The sequence below is a fragment of the Lissotriton helveticus genome, chromosome 6 (genome assembly GCF_964261635.1).
Source record: "Lissotriton helveticus chromosome 6, aLisHel1.1, whole genome shotgun sequence".
NCBI lineage: Eukaryota > Metazoa > Chordata > Amphibia > Caudata > Salamandridae > Lissotriton > Lissotriton helveticus.
The window spans coordinates 1,379,296,074-1,379,323,337 of record NC_136067.1 but is presented as its reverse complement, the minus strand read 5'-3'; the positions used below and the strand labels follow the sequence as shown (position 1 = coordinate 1,379,323,337).

At 44.2% G+C, this 27,264-nt stretch overlaps 1 protein-coding gene across 1 annotated transcript in view; it reads right to left on the bottom strand.

The window, feature by feature from the left end:
* LOC144763500 (uncharacterized) overlaps positions 1–27,264 on the bottom strand; it is a 236,880-nt gene that overhangs the window by 64,243 nt on the left and 145,373 nt on the right. The window contains exons 13-14 of the mRNA XM_078649146.1: positions 26,977–27,066; positions 2,457–2,543 (exon numbers count right to left, since the gene is read on the bottom strand). Of these exons, the coding sequence (XP_078505272.1) occupies positions 2,457–2,543; positions 26,977–27,066 (177 nt within the window). The remainder of the gene's footprint in view (positions 1–2,456; positions 2,544–26,976; positions 27,067–27,264) is intronic.

Here is a 27,264-nt window from a genome sequence, read left to right as displayed (position 1 = left end):
ACTTCAAAAGCTTGGAACTTCGGTTTCATTACTGGAGCCAGCAATCCCGTGCATCCAATATGAGGAGCAAATGTATTCATGTATTGAACAGCCTGGGGTGAGGAGCTCTTGACCAAGTCAGTGGAGGGAAATAAGGAGACTAATGGATCTGGTTGATTCTGCTTTGTCTTTTTCTTCTTGCTTCTTTTTCCTTGTAGGTTGCTACAGAGTGGTTAACTTAGTTTCTTGCGTACGCCTTCCCTCTTTTCTTTTTTTATTTCTCTCTGTTAATGGAAGCTTTAGGTCTGCAGGGTCAGCTGACACCCAGGTTAGATTTCATGAAAGTTTCATGAGGGTTCTTCATTTATTAATTATGGCTCTGGGTGAAAACATTTTGGGTCCTTTGGGCGGGTGTCTCGGGCGGTCACTGCCCTGCCCCTTTAGTTCTTTTTCCCAAATCCATCCTCGGTCTGCGGTGCTTTATATACTCATGTCTACTGCAGTGCTAGTGGTATTCTTTTGACCGGGGTTGGTCAGCCCTTTTTCTGGGCCTTGCATGGTATAGATAGGGTTGGGGAAAGGCTGGGGGTCGGGGTGGGTGGCGGGGCCATGGTCTGGATCACTTTTGTCTTTATACTGATTTTTTTGTTGGAATGTTTGGTCAGGTTGTTGGGAAAAAATTAGGCCTTATGGTTGTGGACGGTAACGTTAGGACCAAAATTATTCTGTGCTGTTGTTCTCTTTCAGGGTGTGCAAGTTATTCAATCAAGAATGTCAAGGTTTAGCCCGGGGTGTGGTTCTGAGCAGCATCTTCATATTCTTCTGTGGAATATCAATTAAATGTAAGCATCTTATAAGCGAGAATTAATTTAAGAGGTGCTACGCTATCTTCATCCACATTTAGTTGGCCTACAGTAAACTCAGTTCTTGAATAAACAGACCTCCCCTCTGGATGATTTCTGGGATGAAGTCCTATCCTCAGCTTGCTTCACTTCTCTCAGAGAGGGATTGCCCTACTGGCTCAGGATAGGTGGATGATGGCTCATAGCAACAGACAAGAGGGGCCTATTATGCACTATGCAATGTGTACTCAATTGGGCCAACACTGGTGATCCTGTGGTCTTTAATTGTCTGTTTACTAAGCTACATCAATGGTGAGAACCATTGATGATTTGCGTGGACTTCAACATCATCCTTAACCCGTGGATAGACTCATCTTTTAGTATTCAAGGGCTAAACTCTTCTTCTTCAAGAAGCACCTGTAGCTCAAAGGAAATAGCTAGGGCTGTTGTGTTGCATGTAATGAGATCTTATGCTCTGGTGGATGTCTGCCGATATTCTCAGATGGCAGAACATGGGTTTACATATTTTCCTGCCTCTCATAAATCTTTTTCTCTGATATATATCTTCCTTGCTAGCCAAGCTCTTATGTCCCATCGTGGGGCCTGATACGAGTTTGGCAGTGCAGCGTCGGTTTCGCCCTGCAGCTGCACCAACAAACCCGTGGTCAGGCCACCCGCCCTATTACAAGTATTTCTTGTGTTCGGCGGGCTATTATTTGACGTTCTCATGACAGTTCCTCCGAAAGTGGGCACCACAATGAGAACGCCAAAAACAGTTCCTGCACGGTATGGCATGTGCAGGAAATGGGGTGCATGCACACAGGGGGCACATGTAGTGCTCCCTGCATGCACCCCATGTCCCTGAGGCACAAGGAGGCAATGCTAAAATAGACATTTATGGCGCACTTGTTGGAAGATTATGATTGACTCATATTGAATTTTTAGAGAAAAAAGGACAGTTGAAATAACACCTTATAGCCTGCCCGTTATGACAGATCATATGAATAAATTGAAATCTAATCATGTATTTTAGAAAATAAAATTTAAATATGTTGCTTTTGTTAACGATGGATCAGTTGTATTTCATAGCTAATCAAAGTTTGTTTATTTACAACTGATTTGGTATCACCAGTAATCAGACAGAATACAGATGTGCTGCCCAAAAGAGAATCTCTGTCGACTGGTCATGCTACAACTCTTTTTGTCCGGCTTAGAGGATACCCTTTTTCACAAGAGAATCTTATATATTTATTTTGAGTTAAAATTGTCTATTCATGCTTGTATTTTAATTCATGAAGAGCAAGCATCTTGCCACTCTTCTGCATACACATAGCAAAGATGTGAATGGCTATCCTGCTACATGACTTTTCGCTCTTCAAAGCATCTCAGTATTTCTGCGTATCTCTAAATTGTTGTGACAGAAGTTTACTTCGTGAATGTTCAGCTTCAAGATATTTCATCATAGTGGAGCTCAGCATCCTGAATTGCATAATCAAAATTGGATGATTGTCATTCAGATTTCAGCTTTAAATGTGTCTCACACAACTAACTTGTGACAAAAATACATCCATGGAGGATAAATGAAACACAGAAATGTATAAGTAATTCCCCCCTCTGACGTCCCATCTTACTTACCCAGTCTCCTTCAGAATTGTACAGTATGACACTGAACATGTAGCTGCTCCACTGTATAATTCGGGCTTGGAATGTCCAGACTCTTAACTGTAAATACACAAAAAAGAGAGCCAGGCACAAACCAGTACAAGGCCCACCTTCAGTAACCGCCATCTCTGCCCTCCACAAATTATCCCTCTCCTATCACTAGACCACACTTCCCAAATTACTCATCTTAAGTAAGGAATGGCTACATAATCATCAAAGTTGTCTTTATGACTCAGGCGGAATAGTAGATGAAATAACATTTATCTGGAATGCTATTGGCATCAGGAATCTTTAAAGATTCACTCACTTTGAATAGATCTTAACATTAGAAGAGAATCCCACATCATCTAGATATAACACACTTATGTTGACCTTTGCACTTTAAAGCAGTACCTTCAAGGGAGATGTTACTGAAGCTCCAATTGGCAAAATATGCAGAGGGCACAAGGTTATCACTTTGCAGTCATATCTTCAGTTCTGCAACATTCAGTGCATCCTAGAAGGTATGGATATTACCAGGACAAACATGGCATTCCATTTGTCCCCTTTATGTGGGGTCACTAGGGACAGGAACGTGTAAAATGGCCAACATAAAGTTCAAGGCAAAACAGAACGCTTACAAGCTTATTGTATCCAATGTAAATTTCTATTGTTTGGGACACTGCTGCAGATATAAAAATCACCAGGTTGTTGAACAATCAAGCAATCAAGCCAAATATTATGTTTCAGGTAGAAAGTACTGCACGGTCACTGGAAAAAATGTTCCTTGAAAAATGTGTTCCAAGATAAGTGAGCATGAATAGCAATGAGTGACTTTTGGTCAAGACATTATTAGAAAGACAACGAAGAGGTGAATGTTATGTGTCATGCTAAATAACTACTCTAAAGGCCATTTCTTCATCGCTAGCATGGGAGGACCAGGGAAACATTCAAGACATGGTTTCAACTCAATTACTAGCATCTCCTCTCACCTACCATTACTCCCGGAGCAGCATGATGTATGAGGGTAACCATTTGGATGCTCCCATGTGCCATTCCACCTGTGGCAGGCCAAATGTGTACTACCGCCTATCTCTTTCTTGAGATATATCTAAATTTATCTCACTCTCTCTCTCTTTCTCTCTTTCTCTCTCTCTCTCTTTCTCTCTCTCGCTCTATTTTTTGTTTGAGGACAATAAAAGAATACATTTCCTACATCTCCGGTGGTTCGTGAATTTCTGTTCGGCAGAAGCAATCGCAACGAAAGACGGAGCATCTCTATTGTCTTGATATATATATATATATATATATATATATATATATATATATATATATATATATATATATATATATATATATATATATATATATATATATATATATATATATTCGATCCATCACCCCCTCCAACGGCGAGAGTGAAGAGGCCAACACAGGAGAACAAGTGGAAACTGCGTTTATTCCATTCAGGCAGGTAGTAGATTCCTGTATAACCCGCTGTATTGCGAATGCATTTCGGCTTGGGATTAGCCTTCGTCAGCGCCACGGGTGTAATTGCCTCAGGTGGTGGCACTTTTCACTGATGCAAATATCACGCCCCACCTTATATATATATATATATGTATATAGTCAACAAGTCGCTCCTTCCGACTTCCTATGGCCCGAGGGAATTGGCGTACACACTCGGCGGAGCGACAAAAATGAATATATATATATATATATATACTGATATTGGAGAATTAATAGGCCCGAAGCCAACAGTGACATACAGAAAAACACGATCATTAAAGGACATACTTGTAAGCAGTCATTTCAAGAAGAAAGAACCGGCGAATTGGCTTGAGGAACAACGGAATGGTTTTACAAAATGCAATTCTTGTAAGGCATGCAAAATCGGAAAAAATACAAAATCTATCGTAGAAACAAATGGTAACAAACTGACAGTGAACCAACAAATAACATGTAAAACACAGTATGTGGTCTACGTTATAGAATGTAAATGTGGCCAAAAATACATTGGCAGCACCACTTGTCCTTTAAAAAAGTGCATTTTGGAACATATCCGAGCTGTAAAAAACTAAAATATTGCATATGCTACTGCCAAGCACATGATCCTATGCCAAAATGGAGATTGGCGGGCAATGAACTATTATGGAATTGATACCATCTTGCCAAATGAACGAGGCGGTGATCGTAAAGAGAATTACGCCGATTGGAATCCCGATATATTATCAGACTAAAAACTAAAATACCGAGAGGGATGAACTTTGATGAAGAACTTTCTGTACATCTTGAGTAAAGATGTGCATAGTATATCCATTGGACTGAGAAACCCCTATCCTGATACCTCTATGAGAACTGTGGAATGGAATATCTAATGCGACTGAAACATGCTTTTTCCCGACCCCCCCTCCTCCTCTTTTTTCCTCCTTTTTTTCCTCCTCTTTTCCTCCTTTTCTCCCCTTTTCCCCTTCTTCTCTCCCTCCCCTTTCCTTTCACCTTTCCCTTCCCTCCTCCCTTCCCTTTGACTCTTCTCTCTTTTTTCTTCTCTTCTTTTTGTGCTTTTACACTTTGGCCCATGCATAAATTTGCAGAATGGGATTACTTCAACGATACTAATCGTGAATAAAGTGAGACTAATAGAATCATCATAGTTATAGAATAATAATTTCTTGCAGAAACAAGTTCAGATCTATGAAATAACACTCTATAATGGTTTTCTTTTTCTTTTTCTCTTTCTTTCTCTTTTTCTTTCCTTTTTATTCTTCCTTCCCTCTCACTCCCTTGTTATAAATTATCATGCACTAAACAAAAGACGCTGCAAATCTGATATTGAACAGAATAACGTACTAAACGATTATGTAATCGTGAATGTTATTTCAATTGATACTATATCAATGTTAATTAATGTTTGCTTGTGCAAAAATTCTATAATGATTTCCTTTCATGAATTTTTAACTTACGCACTACATTACCCACAATGCCACATTGAGGCCAGGTGGGTGTACAAATAGTGCAATAGAGAAAGGACTCACCAACCGTGAGCAAAGCCGTGGAGGCTAAAGCGCGTCGGTTGAGCTTTCTTAAATAAAAACTTTTCCAGATTGCATCTTTCTCTGAGTGCCGCGTCTCTTGGTGATAAATAAGTGAATTCAGGGTCTGGATCAGACCTGTGCGTCTGAAAATCACGGACCACTTTTGGGGAATGGATATATATATATATATATATATATATATATATATATATATATATATATATATATATATATATATATATATATATATATATATATATATATATATATATATATATATATAAATGAACCAAACAATCCACCTCCCACAGTGACACCATGGAAGGAAGCACGGACACAAAGTGGTTCAGGATTCGGCATCTCTTTATTTGTTGATGTCGCCCTCAATCCTGAGCACAAGGAGAGACGCGTTTCAGCCACTAAATGGCCTTCGTCAATATAGACCAGGTACTATTGGAGTGAGTCTCCCTTTATGTTTTTGCTGGTTTTAGATGCTTTGGACACTGTGCCACTGCTAATCAGTGCCACAGTGCAAGTGCTCCCTATTGTAAATTGTTGTAATGTATAAGTGACTCCATGATTAGCGTATTTGATTTACTTGTCAGACCCTAGTACAGTGCACACCGTGTGTGCCCACGGCATTTAGATAAAATGCTGCTATTGGGCTTGCAGCACTGATTGTGCCATCCACAGAAACAGCTTGTAAAGTGTGTCTCAGGCCTGCCATTGCGGAGCCTGTGTGCAGTCTAGTACTGCCATGTCGACTTGGTAAGTCCACCCACTAACCAGTCCCTAACGCTTCCCTTTTCTACATGTGGGATTCCCCTAAGGTAGGCCCTAGGGCAGGTTGCATTATGTGAGAAAGGTAGGACATGCCCTGATGTGTGTGGCATGTCCTGATAGTGAATTATAGCCTATCTCGTTTTCATTATTGCATGGCTACCTGTCCCCATAGGCCCGAATGGGCAGTTGATTATAACATCTTATAACCCTAACTGTCCCACGGAACATGGTAGAGAAACACATTTAGTATAGCTGAACTCAGAATGATAAAATACATGTTTTAGTGAAGTTGATTTTGTGTTTGAAAATACCACTTATAGAAAGTAGGTATTTTCTTGCCTAACCATCCATCCAAGCCTCCCTCTGCTAGGTTGAGTATTCCATGTCTGGTTTGTGAGTGACAGGGGCTGGGGCTGGGGTGGCTCCAGGAGACACGGCGAGTCAGCACAAGGCTGAATAGGCCTATCTGCATTGGGAGTTGACTAAGGAAGAAGTTGTGCACTGGCAGAATGCACCCAGAACTGGTTTGGACCAGGTACAGACACTCTCTGCCTTCAGAGACAAAGGATTTGTGCGTATAAAAAGGGGGACCCAGACCCCGAACTTTAGATGTAATTGCTGGGTGTGGCCTGCAGTGGTTTCTTTGTTGCCAAGGAAATGAGAAAGACTTTTATTTGCAACGTTCATCATCTTGAAGAAGAATCTCCAACGGCTTGAACTGTGCTTGCCTCCTGCTGAAGTCTCAGGGATACAAGACTTCACCACCAGCTTCCCTCTGAATTTCCTTGCTGGGAATTATGTCTGCAGAAACCGGCATGTTGTTGGGAGCTGGAAGTGTGACTCAACGAGAAGAAACGTGTTGCATCCGCAGCTGTCGCATCATTAGAGAAGCGTGCCGCCACCGCAAGGGTCACAGTCACATCACAGGAGAAGCATGTCTCTGTCGCAGCTATGTGTCGTCACATCACAGGAGTAGCGTGTCGCTACCGCAAGGGTCGCCGTCGCATCACCGGAGAAGCGTGTCGCAGGGCCTGTCGTGGCTCCCTAAAGTTACAGAGTCGCCTCACGGCCGTCGGGCATGCACGCATTGTCTTCACGTCGTCGCATCGCATCAAGGGCACCATCTTCTCGCATCGAACCAGATCGTCGCATCGCATCAAGGCACCATCTTGTTGCATCGCAACCGGGACGCACCACGAGATCGTCGCACCACCACCTCTCCGGTAAGGAACAGACGCATCGCCTACTTGGCGCAAGCACTGAGGAACAGACGCATCACCTACCCCGAAGCAAGGAACAGATGCAGCATTCTCCCTGCGAACCTTTTGTTTAGCTTGCGTGATGCATCCAAAGGTACTTTGTGAGAAAAGTGTTGCATTTACCATCTAAAGTGAACTGAGTTATTTCTACCATCTTAAAGTCATTTTCTTACTACAGTACTGTGGATTTTTGTCGTTTGGGTCTTGTGTTAAGTCTATATAAAGAATACTTATTTTTATAAAACCTGTACTGTGTCCATCTGTAGCGTTTTCACTGTATTACTGTGTGTGGTCACAAATGCTTTACACACTGCCTCTGAGATAAGCCTTCCTGCTCGTGCCAAGCTGCCACAGGGTTGAGCAGGGGTTATTTTATGGGTGTAGCCCCTTACTCTAACTAGAAGCAAGAGTCCCTATTTGGACAAAGGTATAAGCCATTGCCAACTAAAGACACCCAGTTTTAACATTTGTGGTCAGCGGTGAGGATATGGACTTGCATTTGTGACTCATATACAGTGATTCGTGTGCACTACTAGTGAGTGCAGACCAAACGCAACCACATACATTTTTTGGGTAGAATTATTTTTCCTTGGAACTGTTATTTTTGCTTAAGACCGCTAGTTCGTATTGCCATGAGTAAAGCAGCATCCAATGCATCTATGGATATAGATTTTGAGGAAGAAAGGTTGGAGGCCTACAATGTGAAACAGCTGAAAGCCTTCTGTAGAAAATATAAAGTTGCTACTCCAGGCCTCACCAAGAAGAATGAGTTCCAAGAGGCGCTGAGGGCCTGGGTGGAAGCAAGAAATGCCTCTGAGCATGTGGAAGAGCCTGCAGAGGAGGCTGAGAATGCAGAACAGCAGCTGGATTGGCCATTGGGTCCATCCAGGGAGAGAGTGTATTCCCCCATAAGCAGCAGTGTTTCTTCCAAGGCCATATGCCCAGGAGAGCTGGAGGACAGAGAGAGAAATAGATTGCATAGAATGGAGAGTTCCAAGCTCAAGTTAGAGAGTCAAAAGGACGTAGAGAGTAAGAAGTTGAAGCTTTAAAATAACAGAATAGCTTTTGAAAGGGAAAAAGAGAAATTAGACATGGAAGATTTTTGAGGGAATTGAAGCTTAAGGCTAAAAGTTTTGAATTGAGTCCCTCTGGTGGCAGGGCATCATCTGTGCCTGCAGAAGGCAGGGTATATTTCCCAAAGGATGTCATCAAAGATTTCCATAAGCATGAAGATATTGGGCAGTGGTTTGCAGCCCACCGGGTCCCTGAGAAGGATTGGGGAGCAGGAATGTGGGGCCGCTTGTTAGTGATGGGAGGGATACATTGTAAGACCTGCCCAGTGAGAGTAGGATGCTTTATACCCACATGAAGGAAGCCCTGATGACAAGTTATGGACTGACCCCAGAACTCTATGGATAGAGGTTCAGGAATTGTAACAAGCTGGAGGCTACCACCTGGGTAGAATATGTGTCTTTATTTTGCAGAGCTATGGATGGTTGGGTGAAGGGTAGCAAAATGAGTACTTTTGAGAAGCTCTATGATTTATTTGCATGGGAACACTTGTCTGGTAATTGTTTTCCAGAGCTACGCCAGCACCTTATTGATAGCAAGCTAACTAACCCTAGGAAGCTTGCTGAGGAGGCGGACCGCTGGGTGAATACCCGGGACCACAAGGGTCATGTGGGAGACTCCGCCAAGGTTGGTGAAGTATCCCAAGCAGAAGAGTGGGTGGGACAAGGGTAAACAGAGGGAGTTCTAGAAAGGGCCCCAAAGTAATTCCCAGGGGAACCAAGGTAAGGGTTCCCAGCCTCCCCCTGAGAAGAAGTCAGAGCCCCAACAGGTAAACCTGTTCACAGGGGGCCCCCTACATGCTTTCAGTGTAAACAAGTGGGCCAACGCTGGTATGATCCCCAGTGCCCCAAGAAGGATCACAATGCACCACCCTGTACACCACCCCGTCTGGTGGCGAGTGTAGACCTGGGAGGGGAGGAGATGGGGGCCCAAGGTGGGTGGGGTCCCACAGAAATGTCCCTTGTCTCTTTAAGAGATTGTGAGGTGGTCCCCAGGATCCAGCTGCCTGATAGCACCAAAAAGTACAGGCAGTGGGTGACCATCAATGGCCATAGGGTGGAGGCTCAGAGAGACACCGGGATAGTGTGACAGCTGTCAGTAGTCAGCTGGTGTCTGAAGAGCAGGTGATCCCAAATGCATGTTACCCAGTTGTTGCCGCTGACAACACAGAGAGCCACTGCAAGGTGGCTCAGGTTTCCTTTGAGTGGGGGGGTTTCAGGTACTCTCCAAGTAGCTGTGAGGCCAGCAATGCCTGTGGATTGTCTGTTGTGCAATGATTTAGAGAGCTCTCCTTGGGCTAAGGTGGAGAGAAGGTTTCATTTAGAGATGTTGGGTTTGCCTGAGTGGGAGTGTGTGACCACTCAGTCTATGGCAGCCAGTAGGGGTGCTCAAGAGGTCCTGGACCCTGAAAGTATGGCCCAGGTACTTGCCTTAAAGAGAAGAGGTAGGGGGCGCGAGAAACCAGCCCCCATTGTTCCCACAGTCCAGGAGGAGGCAGAACTTGAGGGGGATGTCCTGGAACCTACAGGGGAGCAAGTTGCAGAACTGAGGGACCTGCCTGAGCTGACCCATTGGCAGCAAGAAGGAGGACCCTCCAGGGAGGAATTCTGTGCAGAACAGAAGAAGTGCCCTTCTCTTGTGTGTTGGCCTCAAGCCAGGCAGCAGGTGATCAGTCTGGATCACATTGGATCTACTGGGAGAATGACCTACTGTATAGCGAGCCTAATGCTGCTGAGCCTGGGTCAGCCCGTGTGCTGGTGGTACCCCAGTGCTTCAGAGCCTTCCTACTGGGTTTGGCTCATGATGTACCGTTAGCTGGACATCTGGGGCAGGACAAGACTGTTGAAAGGCTTGTCACCCACTTTTATTGGCCCCAGATGTGCAAGAGTTCAGATACTCATTGTAGGACTTGTCAAACTTGCCAGGCAAGTGGGAAGAGTGGGAGGAAGCACACGGCTCCTCTCCAGCCCTTCCCTGTGGTCAGCAACCCCTTTGGAAGGGTGGGTGTTGACATTGTGGGGCCTCTGGACCCCAAGACAGCCATGGGCAACAGGTTTATCCTGGTCTTGGTGGACCATGCTACTCGATACCCAGAAGCCATCCCTCTCAGGACATTGACGGCCCTCGTGGTGAGACGTGCACTGATGGGGATTCTCTTCCATGTGGGGTTTCCCAGAGAGGTGGTTTCAGACCGTGGTTCAAACTTCATTTCTAAGTATATGAAGTCCCTGTGACAGGAGTGTGGAGTAACTTATAAGTTCACCACTCCTCACTGTAGGAAGGTGGAATCTGACTACATGGTTGCCCCCACTTTTTTCTGGTGTTTTGATGGTTTTCGACTTAGTTTGGCTCGGATCCTTCTATTCAGGGCCCCAGCCTATCTGCTTTCTCTTCTAAAATGATCCCTTTTTTTTTTTATAAACAAATTTTTTTCCATCAGATAGGGCATGTTCATACAGTTGACATGAACAAATAAATTAATATGAATAAGCAAACATATTAATACATAGGCAAGAGACTAGTGAGAAACAAAAGAGAGGAAACAAATAGAAATTTCACAGTAACATAGCATATGTAAGGAAAATGTTTTTTGGAGGAAATACTTCTTATTTCATATTTAGCCAAATCCAGCTACCTTAAGCCATCCAGGGCCAATGGCCCCCACAGCACCTCTAATTTAATTAATGATTTGATGCCCCATGCCTTTGCCAGAGCTGCCTCTACACCATAAGTATCTCTGATAATCGCCCACCAATCCTCTGCTACCGGTGGTGTAGTAGAGACCCATGCCCTGGCAATAGCCAGCCTAGCTGCAGCCATTAGAATCGTAAAGAGACGCGCTAATGCAGGATTACCATTTCTATATCCCAACATAAATTCAAGATTCGTGAGTGGGTGATCCAATCCTATTTTAGAATAAAGTATTTGCTCGATTTTCCTCCAGTACCTATTCAATTCTGGACATTCCATAAACATATGTTTTAAGTTAGCAGCATACAGTCCACATTTTGGGCATTTTATCTTATCCCCCATCTTATTTCCCTGGGCCCATTTAGCTATTCTAGCTGGATTGTAATACATCATGCAAGCAATACGTGTTTGCTGGAGCTGTAAGCTAACAAAATGGGCAGAGTCCTTAACATAGCCTAATACCTGTTCTATCATTCTAGGTGAGACCATTGTCCCCAAGGTTTGAGTCCAACTTTCCACTAATTTCTCATTGCCCAATGGTCTGAAACTATGTAGAAGATTATACATTGAGCCAATGAGAGATTTAGACTTCTCCCTATAGATACAATCCCAGACTGTTGAATGTTTTTTTTCTTTTACGGCCACATTAGAAGCAAGATAACCCTTAATCTGCAAATATTTTTTTTAAAATGGGCCGGAAGTTTATAGGACAGTCTTAAATTTTCAAATGATTTAATACCTCTATCATTATATAAATCGCCCAAGCAGTTTACTCCATAGTTCGCCCAAATTATACCCGCTTGATGCCTAAATACCTCAGGAAAAGTGGGATTCCCCCGCAATGGGTAGTTTTTATGGAATATCAGTAGATTGCTCCTAGTAGACATTGCTTGCCAAATATATACAATATCCTTAAAGGTCTTAAATGTTACCCTTTTAAAATAGTTTGGATCTCTAATTCCATATAAAAATGTATCCCTCTGGTTCCCCAGCATAAATGTGAAGACAAAATCAGTCTGATCTAGGCCGACCAAACTACGAAAACTACCCGTAAAATATACTTTGAAATCTGGGAAGCCAAGCTCACCTTGATCATATGTAGCTTTAAGCAGCTCAATCGCCCTCCTTGGTTTTTTATATCCCCAAATAAAACTACTAAAAAAAACCTCTAATTTTTAAACAAAATATGTTGGGGACTTTCAGAGGAATAGAACGAAACAAAAATAGAAATGTAGGCAATATTTTCATTTCGATCAAGTTACATCTGCCTAACAGGCCTATAGGGAGCCTATGCCAAATTCTTAACAATTTAGTAGTTTCTTTTAGCAAGGGTACATAATTTAAATCAATGATCTGATTAATCTTAGCCGTTATCTTTACTCCCAAGTAAGTTATAGTGACACAAGATCCGATAATGGAGTTCTGAATCCTGACAGTGGTAAGTACCTGAGTTTTGTCAGCATTCAATTTGTACCCTGCAACTTTGCCAAATTTGTCTGCTTCTACCTTAATACTAATTACAGCTTCCTCTGGGTTGATTGCATAGACTGCGATATCGTCTGCATAGGATGGGATCTTTAGTTTAGTATTGTCAGCTTTTAGAGGTTTAATTTGTGTGCACTTTTGTAGTGTGCCCAGAAATGGCTCTATATAAAGAGTGGGTAATAACGGGGACTGAGGGCATCCCTGCCTTGTCCCACACAGAAACTGAAATGGAGGTGAATGCATTCACCCATCCTGATGTTTGCCGACGACACATTGATTCTCTCCAAGACCCCGAGCGGACTAAAGAAAGCTCTTCACATTTTTGAGGATTTCTGCTGATAGAGGGGATTGGAGGTCAACGTGTCTAAAACAAAGTTAATGACGTTTAATGCACGCAAGGCAAACACGAGAGGATTTGCAATGAAAGAGGGCCCTCTTGAAATAGTTAACGAGTTCCCCTATCTGGGAGTTAACTTCCAAGGTAGTATGAAGTGGGGCCGGCAAATCGACATAGCCTCACTTAAACTCAGACAGATATCTGGAGAGCTTTGTCAGGAGTACAATCGCATCCTATCTAAGCCTATCAGTCCCGTCCTTGAAATCTATAATATGAAGGCTGTTAGTTCAGCTTTGTATGGTTCAGAGGTGTGGGGCTGTGAGAACCTTGTAGCTCTTACCTCAGCAGAGAATAGGTTTCTAAGAAATATAACCGGACTTCCCCAGAGCTCACCTATGTGTCCATTGCTGTTAGATCTAGGTAAGAAACCCACTGCAGCTATAGCCAAACTGCTCCCCCTCCTCTATTGGAGGAGATTGTGGAGCACTCCTGAACTTATTGGCTATGCCCAGGGTTTCCTAGATATTATTAAGTCAGACACATTACATCAAATTAAATGGCTCAGATCAGTCTGAAATCTTTTAGGGGAGTTAGGACTGCTAGTGCTGTGGACCGATCCAGTAAACTCAATTTTTCCCTCTAAATCTTTGTTAAAGGCTAAGTACTGGGAACTGTTTTCATTGAATAATGCAAGACAACAAGTGTCTTCTTCCCTTACTAGCCGCTTTATGGACCATAAATTGGTCCCTAGGGTGGAATTATACTGGGATGCAATTACGAAACCCATGGATCGTAAATTGTATTTTCAGTTCAGGGTGGGGTCTCACCCTGTAAGATCCTTCACCCTGAAATTGTCATCACATATGTTAGCTGGGTGCCGAGGATGTACTGCCAATAATGAGACAACGGCACATATCCTCTGGGTTTGTGATACCTATGCTGCCCCAAGGCGGGCCTGGCTGGTACCTATCTGTAAGTTTCTGGACACCAGGGTAGCGGCGGAGGCTGATCGAATTTTGCGCACAGATACATCGCTACCGATTGCACTGGCTATGGCGAAATTCCTAGGCTGGGCATGGATCTTGAGGGCGCGTCAACTTGCATATTGTCCTTGACTTGATATAACTATTTTTATACTGTACATATATATTGTCGATAAATCCAATGTTTTATTCTTTTTAACTTCTGGTTTTAATGAGCTTAAATCTTTTTTTTGTGGATTTTATATGAATTTATGCCAGACATCTGTTTTAAAGTGTAATTCTGATGTACTGCTGTTTGTATATGCCTTTATGATTGTAAAAAATTGAATAAAGCTTTTTGATGACGATGCATTCCCCCATACGACAGCTTGGCCTGTGGATTACAGTATAAAGCCTGTACGCAGGACCGAAATTGAGGTCCTAGACCAATTTTGGCCAGTACGGCCCATAAGAAGTCCCACCTGACTCGGTCAAAGGCCTTTTCGGCGTCTAATAATATCATACCGAAGTTGATCCCCATCTTATCTGCATAATCAAATGCCCCAATGGCCATATTGATTGACGTGAGCAGTAGTGTCCCTCCCCATAATGAACCCGTGTTGACTTTCAGAAACTAGTCGTGGCATAAGTGGAGCTAGGCGAGTTGCCAAGATCTTTGAAAAGACCTTTGCGTCAGTATTAATACGTGAGATAGGCCGATATGACCCGCATTCTGTTGGAGATTTGCCCTTTTTTAAGAAAAATACAATTTGTGTTGTATTCCACGACTCCGGCCCCTGCCCACTTGCTGCCACCGATTGTATCACTCTACACAAAGGCAATAATAGTGCTCTTTTAAAAGATTTATAAAATTCTAATGGCAACGAATCATCTCCAGCCGCCTTCCCTGTAAGGTTGACAATGCCAGTTCCACTTCTTCTATAGACACTATGTCTTCTAATTTAACTGCTTCCTCCGCATCAGCTATTGGTATCCCGCTATCCTCAATATAGCTTAGTATGTCTTCCTGGTTCGGTTCCCATGTACTATAGGTACACTCCAGTTTGGTTACTGAGGTACCCTTGTGAGTCCCTGGTATATGGTACCTTAGATACCAAGGGCATAGGTACCCCAGAGGCCTACCAGGGGCTGCAGCATGTATTATGCCACTCCTGGGAAACCTTCCAAAATGACAACACAGGACTGCTACTGCATGCACCCCTTACTAAGATATAGGTTCCATATATCTACCTTAAATCACTGCACATAGAAACCTATCAGTCACCCCTATGGCAGGCCTAATCAATCCTGAAGGCAGGGTGCTTTGTTTCATGAGAGAGTTTGCCCATGCATGAGCAGGGCCCTTCTGCAACCTTCAGAATCTATTCTTTGGGGCTGTTCTGTGATGCAGCCTTACCATATACTCTTAAGTGCATTATAACCTTGCGGTAAATGTTAACTTTGGAATGGCTTCACGGAAACACGTCGTGTTTGGTGTCAAACACTTTGGAATCCTACACCCCCCCCCTGACAATTCTGGCGGGAGGGGTAGAATTCCACCCTTCTAGAGGGAGAGACATGTTCACACCTGTCTACCCGGTAACAAGTTTAAAGAGCCCTGTCATCACAAAATGGATGCTGCAGCCACAGACATGAGTCTGGCCTCCTGCTGTTGACTGAAACTCCGGCAGGGGAGGCCTGCACAATAGGTTTTCCACACACAGGGAGGTGTAACCACCTCCCAGACAGGCTTTAGTGTATTGGGGCTGGGTGGGTGCACTCAGAGAGTGCTTTGAAGTCTACACTGGGGGATCATTTGGTGTCCCTGTGCATAGCCCAGTTCAAACCAGTTGCAGGGGCTACTAGCCCCTGCTCTGGTGCAAAACTAGACAAAGGAAATGGATGTAGCCACCCCTCTTCCCAAACCCTCCCATATGTGGGTCCCTAGAGTTAGTCCAACTCCTTTCTTAGGTATAAGTAAGGAACCCCTGGCAACAGGCCTTTAGATATCCCTGGGCAAAACTCTGCGACTGAATCCTGGAACTTCGACGCTCTGCTAAAGACTAGATGACTGAAGAAATCTCTCTTGGGGTCAAAGAGTGACTCCCCTGCTTGGCAGGCACCAATGAAGCATTTGACAGTCTGCATCTCCGAAGCTCCCGACGGACTCCAAAGTACCTGCAGCTCAGGAAGAGGATTTTCAGACTTCTCAGAAGCCGATCCAAGTCCCCAGCAAAGCTGAGACCTGCAGCCCTCACGAGTGACGTGGAACCAGAACTCCTGGACACTGTGCACATTTGCTAGTGCATTAACTTCTTGACGTCTCTTGAAGTTGTGCTTTGGGTTACTTGTAGCCTTAGCCCCGAGCACCATCTGCATCAAAGATTGTGGGCCTACACTCCATGAGTGTTCTGTGAGCCCGCTTCTTGCATTTCCACTTGAGGCTCCTTCGTGATCCCTGGTCCTTGGACTGGTGGGTCCCTGTGAAGGTAACTCTACTTTTCCTTGGGCTTCTCTGGTTCCTCCAGACGTGCCCTGACTCCCCACTGCGTGGTGAGTCCCACAGACCTTGCTGGTCTGCACCGAAGCATTTCTTTATTTTCTGCATGGGTTGCTGTTGCCAAGGCTAGTTGGGTCCAATCAGGACACTGACACCGCAGCACTCAACATCCTTTGTGGGACAGCTTGATTCCAGATCCTGGTTGTCGTTGACACCTCCTGGTCTTCATGGCTGAAGAGTCAAGCTTCACCTTCTTCACCTGAAATCACCCGACATCGGTGAGCATCCGCCTTTTGTGCTCCTGGTCACTGGCTAGTGACCCAGACTCTGTCCCCTCTGCTTTCAGGTTCTTCTCATCTTCAATCCAGGCTTGGATCACCCAGACACTTTCTTCTTCGACTGCAGCCGAATTCCCTGGCTGAGGTAACTTGAGTACTCCAGTGCTCCCGTGGGTGTTGGCTGTAGAACCCCTTAAGTAAAAAAGGGGTTTGCTCAAAGTCCTCCTCTAAGTGTCCCTTTCTTTAAATTTCCAACCGAGACTTTCCCCATTGAAGTCAACAGCGATCTGCAGCTATGTTTAGACACTGCACGCGTCCCCTGTGGGTCCTCTGTGTCACTACTTTGGGTGGTTACTTGTGGTCCCAGCACTTCTACAAGCACTAGGCCTTGCGTCTAGTCAAGTCATGGTTCTTATACCACTTTCCTAATATATGGTTTGGTGTGCCCCTAGGGCTCAACGTATATGTGTGCTATTAAGCTTTCCGTATGTACTTTTGCCGCTAGCCTCATAAAGAGACTAAGAGATGTGTTTGGAATAAAAACATATATTTTATATATATATATACCTGGTGTGGTTCTCCATTCATTTGGTCATTCACAAGATTATAGATTGGTAAAATAAGCTGCTTTAAATTCCTCCAAGACGTTGCCTGAAGGCAGCTCTCCATAGCTACCACTAGGATAGCTTTCAATAAAGGTTGTCTTTAACCTACCATCTATAAGGGTCGTTTGGACTGGTGCAAGGTGCCCACTAGAATAGTGGACAGCATATGCCAGGCCAACTTCTCACATTGGTGTGCAGCGTGTGGGATTCCAGCTTGCCATTGTTTTACCAGATAATCTCAAGTGATTGACTAACTGAAAACCACTAAAGGTACCTGAGGTACATATAATACAAGCTTAAATACAGTAAGTTCTACTGAACTTAAAGGTCTGTGTCAAGAGCTTAGCACACTCTATCTACAACTCAAGAGAGTTTAGTAAGCCACACTAGAGTAGGTAGGTGCATACACCTGTCAAGATGTGCTCGTCACCAATACACAGGAGCAGAATGTCGCAAGTTCCCAATGCCACACTAAGTTTTCTCAGCAACACGCGAATGTGAGCGTGTATGCCAACTAAACCCCAGGGGGAAAAAGGGATGGGGCAGAGAAGAGACAGCAACACCGCGTCTAATTCTTTATTCAGCTTCAAACGTCTTCTTCTGGTTAGAACGAGTAGAAGTTTTACTGTAAGGGAAAAACACTCATTAATACTCTAACTCCCTTCTTACTTCTATAGTGCTATATATTCTATACTCTTGCTCGCCTACCCCGTCTTGATGTGACCGATGCCTCTCTTCTTGGTGTTTTTTCTTTGTTCTTATCTTCAAATAGCTGTAACTAGCATTTAATGTGATTGGTTAATTCTCTTATATCTCTGTTGCTAACCTCTTTTCTTTTATCTTTCTCAGGTTCCTTACCTAACATGTTACTGCTTCCGTCTTTATTGTGGATTCTGTATTTGGTAAGTATCAGTTTAATTTATTATCTTGCTTCACCTTAACTTGGTTTTACTTATGCTTCTTTATTCTGTCTTCTTAAACAATAAGCCCAACTATAGTTTAATATTCACTCTAAAACACAACTAAGAAGTGCTGCGTTGATATTATTAAATGTAATCTCTCTTCGAGCTACAGCTCTCTATCTTCGAAGATTGTTTTTTAATTGCTGCTATTTGCTTTCTCTCACACTTGCTACTGTAGCGCTAAATAAAGGTGCGTGTTACAAGTCTGACCTTCCTCTATAGACTTGTTCTGACTCTGGAAGTCTTATTCAACGGGAGCAGAGGACTCAATGAAATGCATGCTCAGAACCTCAGAAAATTCAGTGTCAAATGCGCATGCCTCTTACACAGTCTTTACTCTAACAAAACAATGCTCATGCTCGTAATAATATAATACTCGGAGCAGTCTTACTGCGGCTTCCGTGAGTTTCCTCTGGACTTGTACTCGAACCAGGTATGATTATTTTTCAGAAACGCAATGAAGTGTTACCTAATACTTCACTGCGCATTTCCAACGGACGTCCTTCCTTCCTCAAAGTTCAGGTGAAGTGCGCCACAGAACGGGCGCTTCACCTGGGTCATGCTGATTGCAATCAAAGGCTAGAGCGCTGACCAGCAACTCTGGCAATCGATTTTTGGTGGCCATTTTAGGGTTGCCCTTGATTGGTGATTTTGTCTGCCTTACTGCTTTCTTGCGTTTCCACATGTCGTGCTCACTGAAAGGCTCTTTCTGACCTTAGGCTTGACTATCCTGACAACACCACACCACACTAGTAATGTCTTCAAGGCCAGGAACCAGTGGGTCCCTGCCAGATGTCAGTATATTACAGGCATCCAAGTATGACACATTCCCATTCTTAGAATTGAGGGCCTTGTGTACTATGAGGAAATTGAAGACAGGTAAAAGTGCCAATACCCAATGCTCCAAGGAGGTACTACTGCTAGATGATCGTAGAAAGGCTTCAGAGCCTGAAGGGTTAGGCAGTGGGGATGGGGCAGCAGATGAGGAAGAGCCCAGTGGTGCAAACCACCAGGACTCAGACTCTGATGCTGACCAGGGTGGTGACAATGACCTTGACCTGGACAGTGCAGCTCCTCCTGGAAAAAAGAATGAAGGCCAGGAATTCCCTCTCTTTGTTCCCCCAGGAAGGGTTGGAGGTACACCTAGAAGGCCCAGATCTCCTTCTGTGGAGTCTGACCATTCTGGTGTATCTATAGGGACCTCTGTCTCTTCTCATAGGAGGGAATCCTCCCAGGAGAAGAGGGAAAGGCAACTGAAGTTTGAGGAAGCCCAGCTGAGGATTAAAAGACAGCAGGTAGCTTAAGAAAGGGAGTGCCTAGAGCTTGAAAGAGCTAGAAAAAAGATGGGCCGAGAGTTGCATGGTTGCAGCACCTTCCATAGTGGTAGAGAAAGATCTCATGACCCTAAGTATTTAAACAAGATTGTCCCTCCCTACCAGAGTGGGGATGACATCCACAAGTGGATACCTGCACTGGAAAGGGCCTGCAAAGTTCAGAAGGTTCCCCAGGAGCAGTGGGCAACAATCTTGTGGCTCTCCTCTGCAGACAAAGGTAGAGACAAGCTCCTCACTGTTAGAGAAGAGGATGCTGATAATTATACTGTCTTGAAGAGTGTTCTGATTGATGGGTTTGGCTTAACCACTGCGCAATACAGGATTAATTTCAGAGATACCCAAAAGGTACAGACTCAAGACTGGGTTGACATTGTAGATTGTGCTACCAAGGCTCTGGAAGGTTGGATGCATGGCAGTAAGATGTGTGATTTCAAAGGATTGCACAACTTAATTATGAGGGAGCAGATCTCTAATATTTGTCAAAAACAGCTTTTACACCAGTACCTGGTGGACTCTGATCTGACTTCTCCCCAAGAATTGGGAAAGAAGGCAGACAAATGGGCCAGAACCAGGGTAAGGCCTAAGAATCAAGGTGGTGACCAGAAGAAACATTCTACCAAGTCCCAAGAGAAAGGTGGGGATAAATCAAAAGACAAGTCCCCTACAGGGACCCAAAAATCCACTTCTGGGGGTGGGCCCCAAACTCCTTCCTCTCCTGAAAAGAAATCATATTGTCATGTTTGTAATAAGCCTGGCCACTGGAAAACTGATCCCAGTTGCCCCAGGATTGGCAATAAAGAAAATATTCCTCCAACTACCACTACCACTCCTCCTGGTACTACTAGTGATAATCCCCCAGGTGGTAGTGTTGCACCCAAAAAGTTATGTGCATTCTCTTGGGGAACAGAGGTGGTCCAAGGTTTAGACAGGTCCCCCTCACATGCCTCCTTAGTCTGTGACGGTGGCATGGGATTTGCCACATTTACCATGGGTCCCAAAGCTTTGGGCAGGTACAGACAGGAGCCCAAAATCAATGGTCAGAAAGCTGTGGCCTTCAGGGACACAGGGGCTGGTGTCACCATGGTGGCAGGGAAACTAGTCCCCCCTAAACAGCTTTTACCTGAGTTTAAGTACCAGGTGATGGTGTCAAAACAGATCACTCCATGGCCATTGTCAATCTCAGCTGGGGAGGGGTAACAGGCCCAAAAAGAGTAGCAGTGTCCCCAAACTTGCCTGTAGATTGCCTACTGGGCAATGATCTGGAAATTTCATCCTGGGCTGAAGTTGAACACCAAGCCCATCTGAGAATGCTGGGCGTCCCTGAGAGAGTTAGTGGGGCTGTTCAGGCCCCAGCCCAACCCCAGGGAACGTTTGGAGTGATGGAGCCTGAAAGAATGGCCCACTGTTCTCCACAAGAGAGCACAAGGGATGAAGAACAGTCCTCTTCCCCCCAGACTATAGGTAAGGGTCATCCTCCTCAGGGAACTGATCCTACCCCTAGTGAAAGAAATGCCCCAGAGGTAGTCAGGCCTGTCCTGACAGCCCCTCTGATGTCAGGGGACCCTTCCAAGGTGGTACCCAGCCTGGAGCAGGTAACTTGCCCCTCTCTACCCTTCCTCAGTCAGCCCAGGGCTGCAGAGGTGAGGGAGGTCAGTGGACCCTACAGGGCTCCGTGTCCAGAGGAACCCCTCCATCAGCAGATTAGGGGCACCCAGTCTAGTAGCCCTAGCCAGGTAAAAAATTCCTCACCCTTGAGGGATCCCTTTTGACATTGAAAAGGGACCACCCCCAGAAAGACTCTATTGGGCAAAGGCAAACCTGGGACCCAGTGGTTCCAAATCTACCATGTCCCTCCAGTGTTCCATCCAAAGGGACCAAAACCCTAGCTGTAGGCAGCAAAAGGTTGACCCTTAAAGCAAAGTGCAACTCAGTCATGGAAAGAAAAGCATCCATGGTGAACAGTGATCTGAGGGAGCTGAGACCAAATTTATTAGGGCCTCACTTCAATACTCAGACCCCTCACCAGTCTTTTACTTTACCAAAACACACCACAGGTAGTGAGTCCCCATGGTGGAGACCATCTCATAGCCTTAGGGTGAGGAATTGCTTAGTGGACCATAAGACAGGGGGTAACCATGCCAGTGTAAGTACTTCCTTATATGGCCACTCAGTCAATAAAGGCTCAACTGGGCAAGATTAGCATTATCTCCTTTCGTTTTGGGGGGGGGGGGTTATGTAGGAAAGGGGAATCTGAGTACATGGTTGCCCCCACTTTTTTCCCGGTGTTTTGATGGTTTTTGACTTAGTTTTGCTGGGGTGCTGCTATTCAGGGCCCCAGCCTATCTGCTTTATTTTCTAAAATGATTCCATGTATTATAGGTATACTCCAGTTTGGTTACTGGGGTACCCTTGTGAGTCCCTAGTATATGGTACCTTAGGTACCAAGAGTATAGGTACCCCAGAGGCCTACCAGTGGTTGCAGCATGTATTATGCCACCCCTGGGAAGCCTTCCATAATGACACCACAGGACTGCTACTGCAGCCTGGGTAAGGTGGTGCATGCACCCCTTACTAAGATATAGGTTACCTATATCTACCTTAAATCACTGCACATATTTTTATTTTATTTATTACATTTATAAAGCGCCTGACTCACCCCAAATGGGGTATCTCCGCACTAAGGACAACTGGTAAACACAACACAGTGGGAGCATTAGAGGTGAAAAGAGCTGAGTCTTGAGTTCTTTCCTAAATGTCAAGTAATTAGCTTCTTGATAAAGGTCCAAGGGCAGTTGATTCCACAGTTTAGGGGCTATATAAGAAAAGGATTTTCCTCCTAATCTAGTTTGCTTAATACGAGGGATGGTGAGCAAGCTCTTCCCTTCAGATCGGAATGAACGTGTTGGGGTGTATTTGACTAATTTTTCAGTTAAGTATGTAGGGCCCATCAAATTGAGACCTTTGAACACCAAGCAGCACACTTTAAAATGGACTCTCATACGAATTGGAAGCCAATGTAGGCTGTGAAGGAGAGGAAGAGAAGGGGCACGGTAAGGGGCGCTGGTCACCAGGCGTGCAGCAGTGTTCTGCACAACCTGTAAACTTTGTAAATCAGAGTCCTTGGCAGATACTAATAGAACATTACTGTAATCCAAGCGACTAAGAACCAGTGCATGGATTAATGTTTTGCGCCTACTCATAGGAAGAAAGTGGAAAATCTTCCGAAGCAGACAGCACATAAAAACAAGATCTTTTAACTGTTGCAATGTGACCCTCCAGATTGAGATCTCTGTTTACTAGCACCCCAAGGTTTTTCCACCACTGTCTTTGGGGTAGGGGCTGCACCCAATTCTTCAGGCCACCATCCAGGAGACCATCTAGATATGGCATCCTTAAAAAGCATGATCTCTGTTTTCCCTGTATTTAATTGTAGAAAATTCCTCTTCATCCAAATGGTTATTGTTTTCATGCCTTCAGAGAATACATTCTGAACATCAAGGGTGTATTTGTTATAAGTGAAGATTAGTTGCGTATCATCTGCATAGGAAATTGGGAGGAACCCAATTTTCCTAAGCAACGCAGCTAAAGGGGCCACGTAAACATTAAATAAAGACGGGCTAAGACAGGAGCCCTGTGGCACTCCTTTTGTGACATGACTGATCTTAGATTGGAAAGAGCCCACGTTCACTATGTGTGTCCTATCAGTTAGAAAGTTCTGTATCCAGCTCAAGGCCGAATTCTGGACCCCTATAGAGTGTAGTCTGTCCACTAGGATTTGATAAGATATTGTATCGAATGCGGCGGATAGGTCAAGCAGTACCAAAATTACTGGCTGACCTGCATCCGCCAGTATTCTTATATCATCAGTTACCTTCATCAGGGCCAGTTCAGTACTGTACTTTGGCCGAAAACCAGATTGGGAATAGTCCAAACAGTTGGTGGACTCCAAATAGGTCGAAAGATGGATGTTGACATGTCTCTCCAACAGTTTGCCTATAAAGAGGTAACAAAGAGATAGGACGATACATAGAAACCTATCAGTCACCCCAATGGCAGGCCTTATCAATCCTTAAGGCAGGGTCCTTGGTTTCATGTGAGAGGGTGCCCATGCATGAGCAGGGCCCCTCTGCAGCCTTTAGAATTTATTCTCTGGGGCTGTTCTGTGATGCAGCCTGACCATATACACTTAATTGCATTATAACCTTGCAGCAAATGCTAACTTTGGGTTGGCTGCACAGAAACATGTTGTGTTTGGTGTTAAACACTTTGGAATCCTACCCCTCCCTGCCAGTTCTGGCAGTGGGGGTTGAATTCCACCCTTCTAGAGGGAGAGAAATGTACACACCGGTCTAACCATTAACAAGTTTAAAGAGCCCTGGCATCACCAAATGGATGCTGCAGCCACAGACATGAGTCTGGCCTACTGCTCCTGACAGAAACATGGGAAGGGGAGGCCTGGACAATAGGTTTCCTGTCACAGGGAGGTGTAACCACCTCCCAGACAGGCTTTAGTGTATGGGGCTGGGTGGGTGCACTCAGAGAGTGCGTTGAAGTCTGCATTGGGGGCACATTTGGTGTCCCTGTGCATAGCCCAGTTCAAACCAGTTGCAGGGGCTACCAGCCCCTGCTCTGGCGCAAAACTGGACAAAGAAAATGGGTGTAGCCACCCCTCTTTCCAAACCCTCCCATAGGCGGGTCCCTAGAGTTAGTCCAACTCCTTTCTTAGTTATAAGTAAGGAACCCCTGGCAAAAGGACTTTAGATAACCCTGGATGAAACTCTACAACTGATTCCTTGAACTTCGATGCTCTACTAAAGACTAGAGGACGGAAGAAATCTCCCTTGGGGTCAAGGAGTGACTACCCTGCTTAGCAGGCACCAATGAAGCATTTGACGGTCTGCATCTCCGAAGCTCCCGACGGACTCCAAAGTACCTGTAGCACAGTAAAAGAATTTCCAGACTTCTCAGAGGCCGATCCGAGTCTCCAGCAAAGCTGAGACCCGCAGCCCCCACGAGTGACGTGGAACCAGAACTCCTGGACACTGTGCACATTTGCTAGTGCATTAACTTCTCGACATCTCTTGAAGTTGTGCTTTGGGTTACTTGTAGCCCAAACCCCGAGCACCATCTTTACCGAAGATTGTGGGGGACTATACTGCAAGAGTGTTCCGTGAGCCCGCTTCTTGCATTTCCGATTGAGGCTCCTTCGCGATCCCTGGTCCTTCGACTGGTGGGTCCCTGTGAAGGTGACTCTACTTTTCCTTGGGCTTCCCTGGTTGCTCCACACATGCTCTGACTCCCCACCGTGTGGTGAGTCCCTCAGACCTTGATGGTCTGCACCGAAGCATTTCTTTACTATCTGCGTGGGTTGCTGTCGCCAAGGCTTGTTGGGTCCAATCGGGGCACTGACACAACAGCACTCGACAGAAGAATGTGTTTACTAACAGACAGTGTTGTTTTAATAAAATTCCATATTCATCATAATCACCGATTACTTTCCATTTCACTGCAGGCAACTAAACAGTATAATCCAATATTTTATTTACTATTGTCAATAAACATTTGTCTGTTTGAAATCAATCTTTTTCAAGTGTATTACCCCAAACTAAATACGTAAAATAAAAACTACATAAAAGGTAACATGTAATCTAGTCCGATATGCTATAGAGGGGTTCTGGTGACGTCCTATACCAAGAAGGCTGGGAGGGCAAGTGCTCTGCAAACATCAAGCAATGAATTTGTGTCTGAAATAGGATTAGCACTCCCCATTGGACTGACAAACATAGTGTCCCTGTTATGTCAAAACTACTGTCACTATTTACTAAAAACTGCAAAATGTTATGAGGTGACTGCAGGGCACAAAGGGTGTACTTTTATTTTGGACTTTGATCATTACAACTGTCAGATGAGGTCTTAGGCACTTGTAAATGGTGATGTGGATATATATACGTTCTGCAGATCCAGCAAGTAGAAATAAATATAATCTCTGTATCAATGGCAGAATAGTTGCAAACTCACCTTGAAAAGTGGTTGTGATTTGATAAATAAGTTTACTCTGCGTAGGTGCAGAAAAGGGATGTGAAGGGAGTGTGGGATAAGTTTGGAGGAGTGAAAGAAAGGATGAGAGACAGACTGTCTTGCTAATTGTGCATTGTAAATATTCATTTATGTAAATAATTGATTGGTGGCCTTTATTAATCCTTGAAAAAACAGCATTCATTTGCCATTGATAAACCTTCAGAAACAGTAATTTCAAAACCCAGAGGCCAATAAGATTAGGATGCTGTAAAGAAGAGGTTGTACAGTTTTCTTTAGACGGGGGCCGAGGGCAAGGGATGAGATTTGCTTTGTAGACCATCCACCATTGCTAGAAGCCAAGTAGATAAAATGTACTGAGACAAAGAAAATACTAAAAAAAACTAATGGCCTTTAAAATCATGTGTCACTTACGCTTTCACCAGAGTAAAGTAGCAAGCTATTGTTCTGCCTCATAATTGCCGCTGTGGTGGGCCAGCGTGGCTGCTGAAGTGGTAAAGAATGGCATGAGGTAAAACGTTCTCCAAGGCCCACTTTCATTATCCACATAACACCATACCCATAATGAAAACCCTTCATCAAAGTTTTTAGCAGTGCCCGCGTTTAAGAAGGTGGTCACATGCTCCTTTAAAAGGCAAGCTTATCTACCTGATTCAATCTCATGAATTATATGAAAAGCGTGTGCATGTAAATGTAGAAATACGGATATGGTTAAAACTAGCAAGCCAAAAAATATCCAATGTGTATGAAGATCTATACCTATTGAACTTATTTACACTGTATTTGTAGGTTAGGTAGGTGTGGGAGGAAGTGCCAGAAAATGAAATGGGGAAGCTAAAAGAAGAGTGACGTCTAATCCAGACATAAGGGGAATGAAGAGGAAAGGAGAAACAATTTGCAAGAAAAGAAGCATAGTCGAACAGTGAAGTGGGCTTAATGACAGTGCAACAAGTGGAGATACTAAGAAGATCATCTACGCTTTAGAGGTATTATTGGTTGATGAGAAATGCTAGGAACAGCTTTGTATAGAGGCTGGTGAGGTTAGTTATGGATTGGGAGCAGGGTGTGGTAAATAACATTTATAGTGGATCCAATTTTAGAGAACATGCATGGAGGGCAACTGAAACACCCAAATACCTGGCCCCTATTCCTCCATTAAAATACTTTTTCACTTACCCATACTCTTCCAGCATTATGATGTGGGATGCCCAAAATCAATGAAAAACTCCAGTGTCTCATGTGGTGTCTAGAAAGGCATACAGGAAGCTGTAAAGAATCCAAAAAATGATTTCAGCAAAGATTAAGGCCAACTCAAGCCTCCACTACTGAGGCTCAGGATCCTGCTCTGCCCACAACTTTGGATTTGAGGATCTCAAATTATTAATATTGTCCTACCATTTTATAACAAAAACATAACCAAAATGTTGAGAAGTATATATAAATAGGCATAGAGTTTTTATTCTA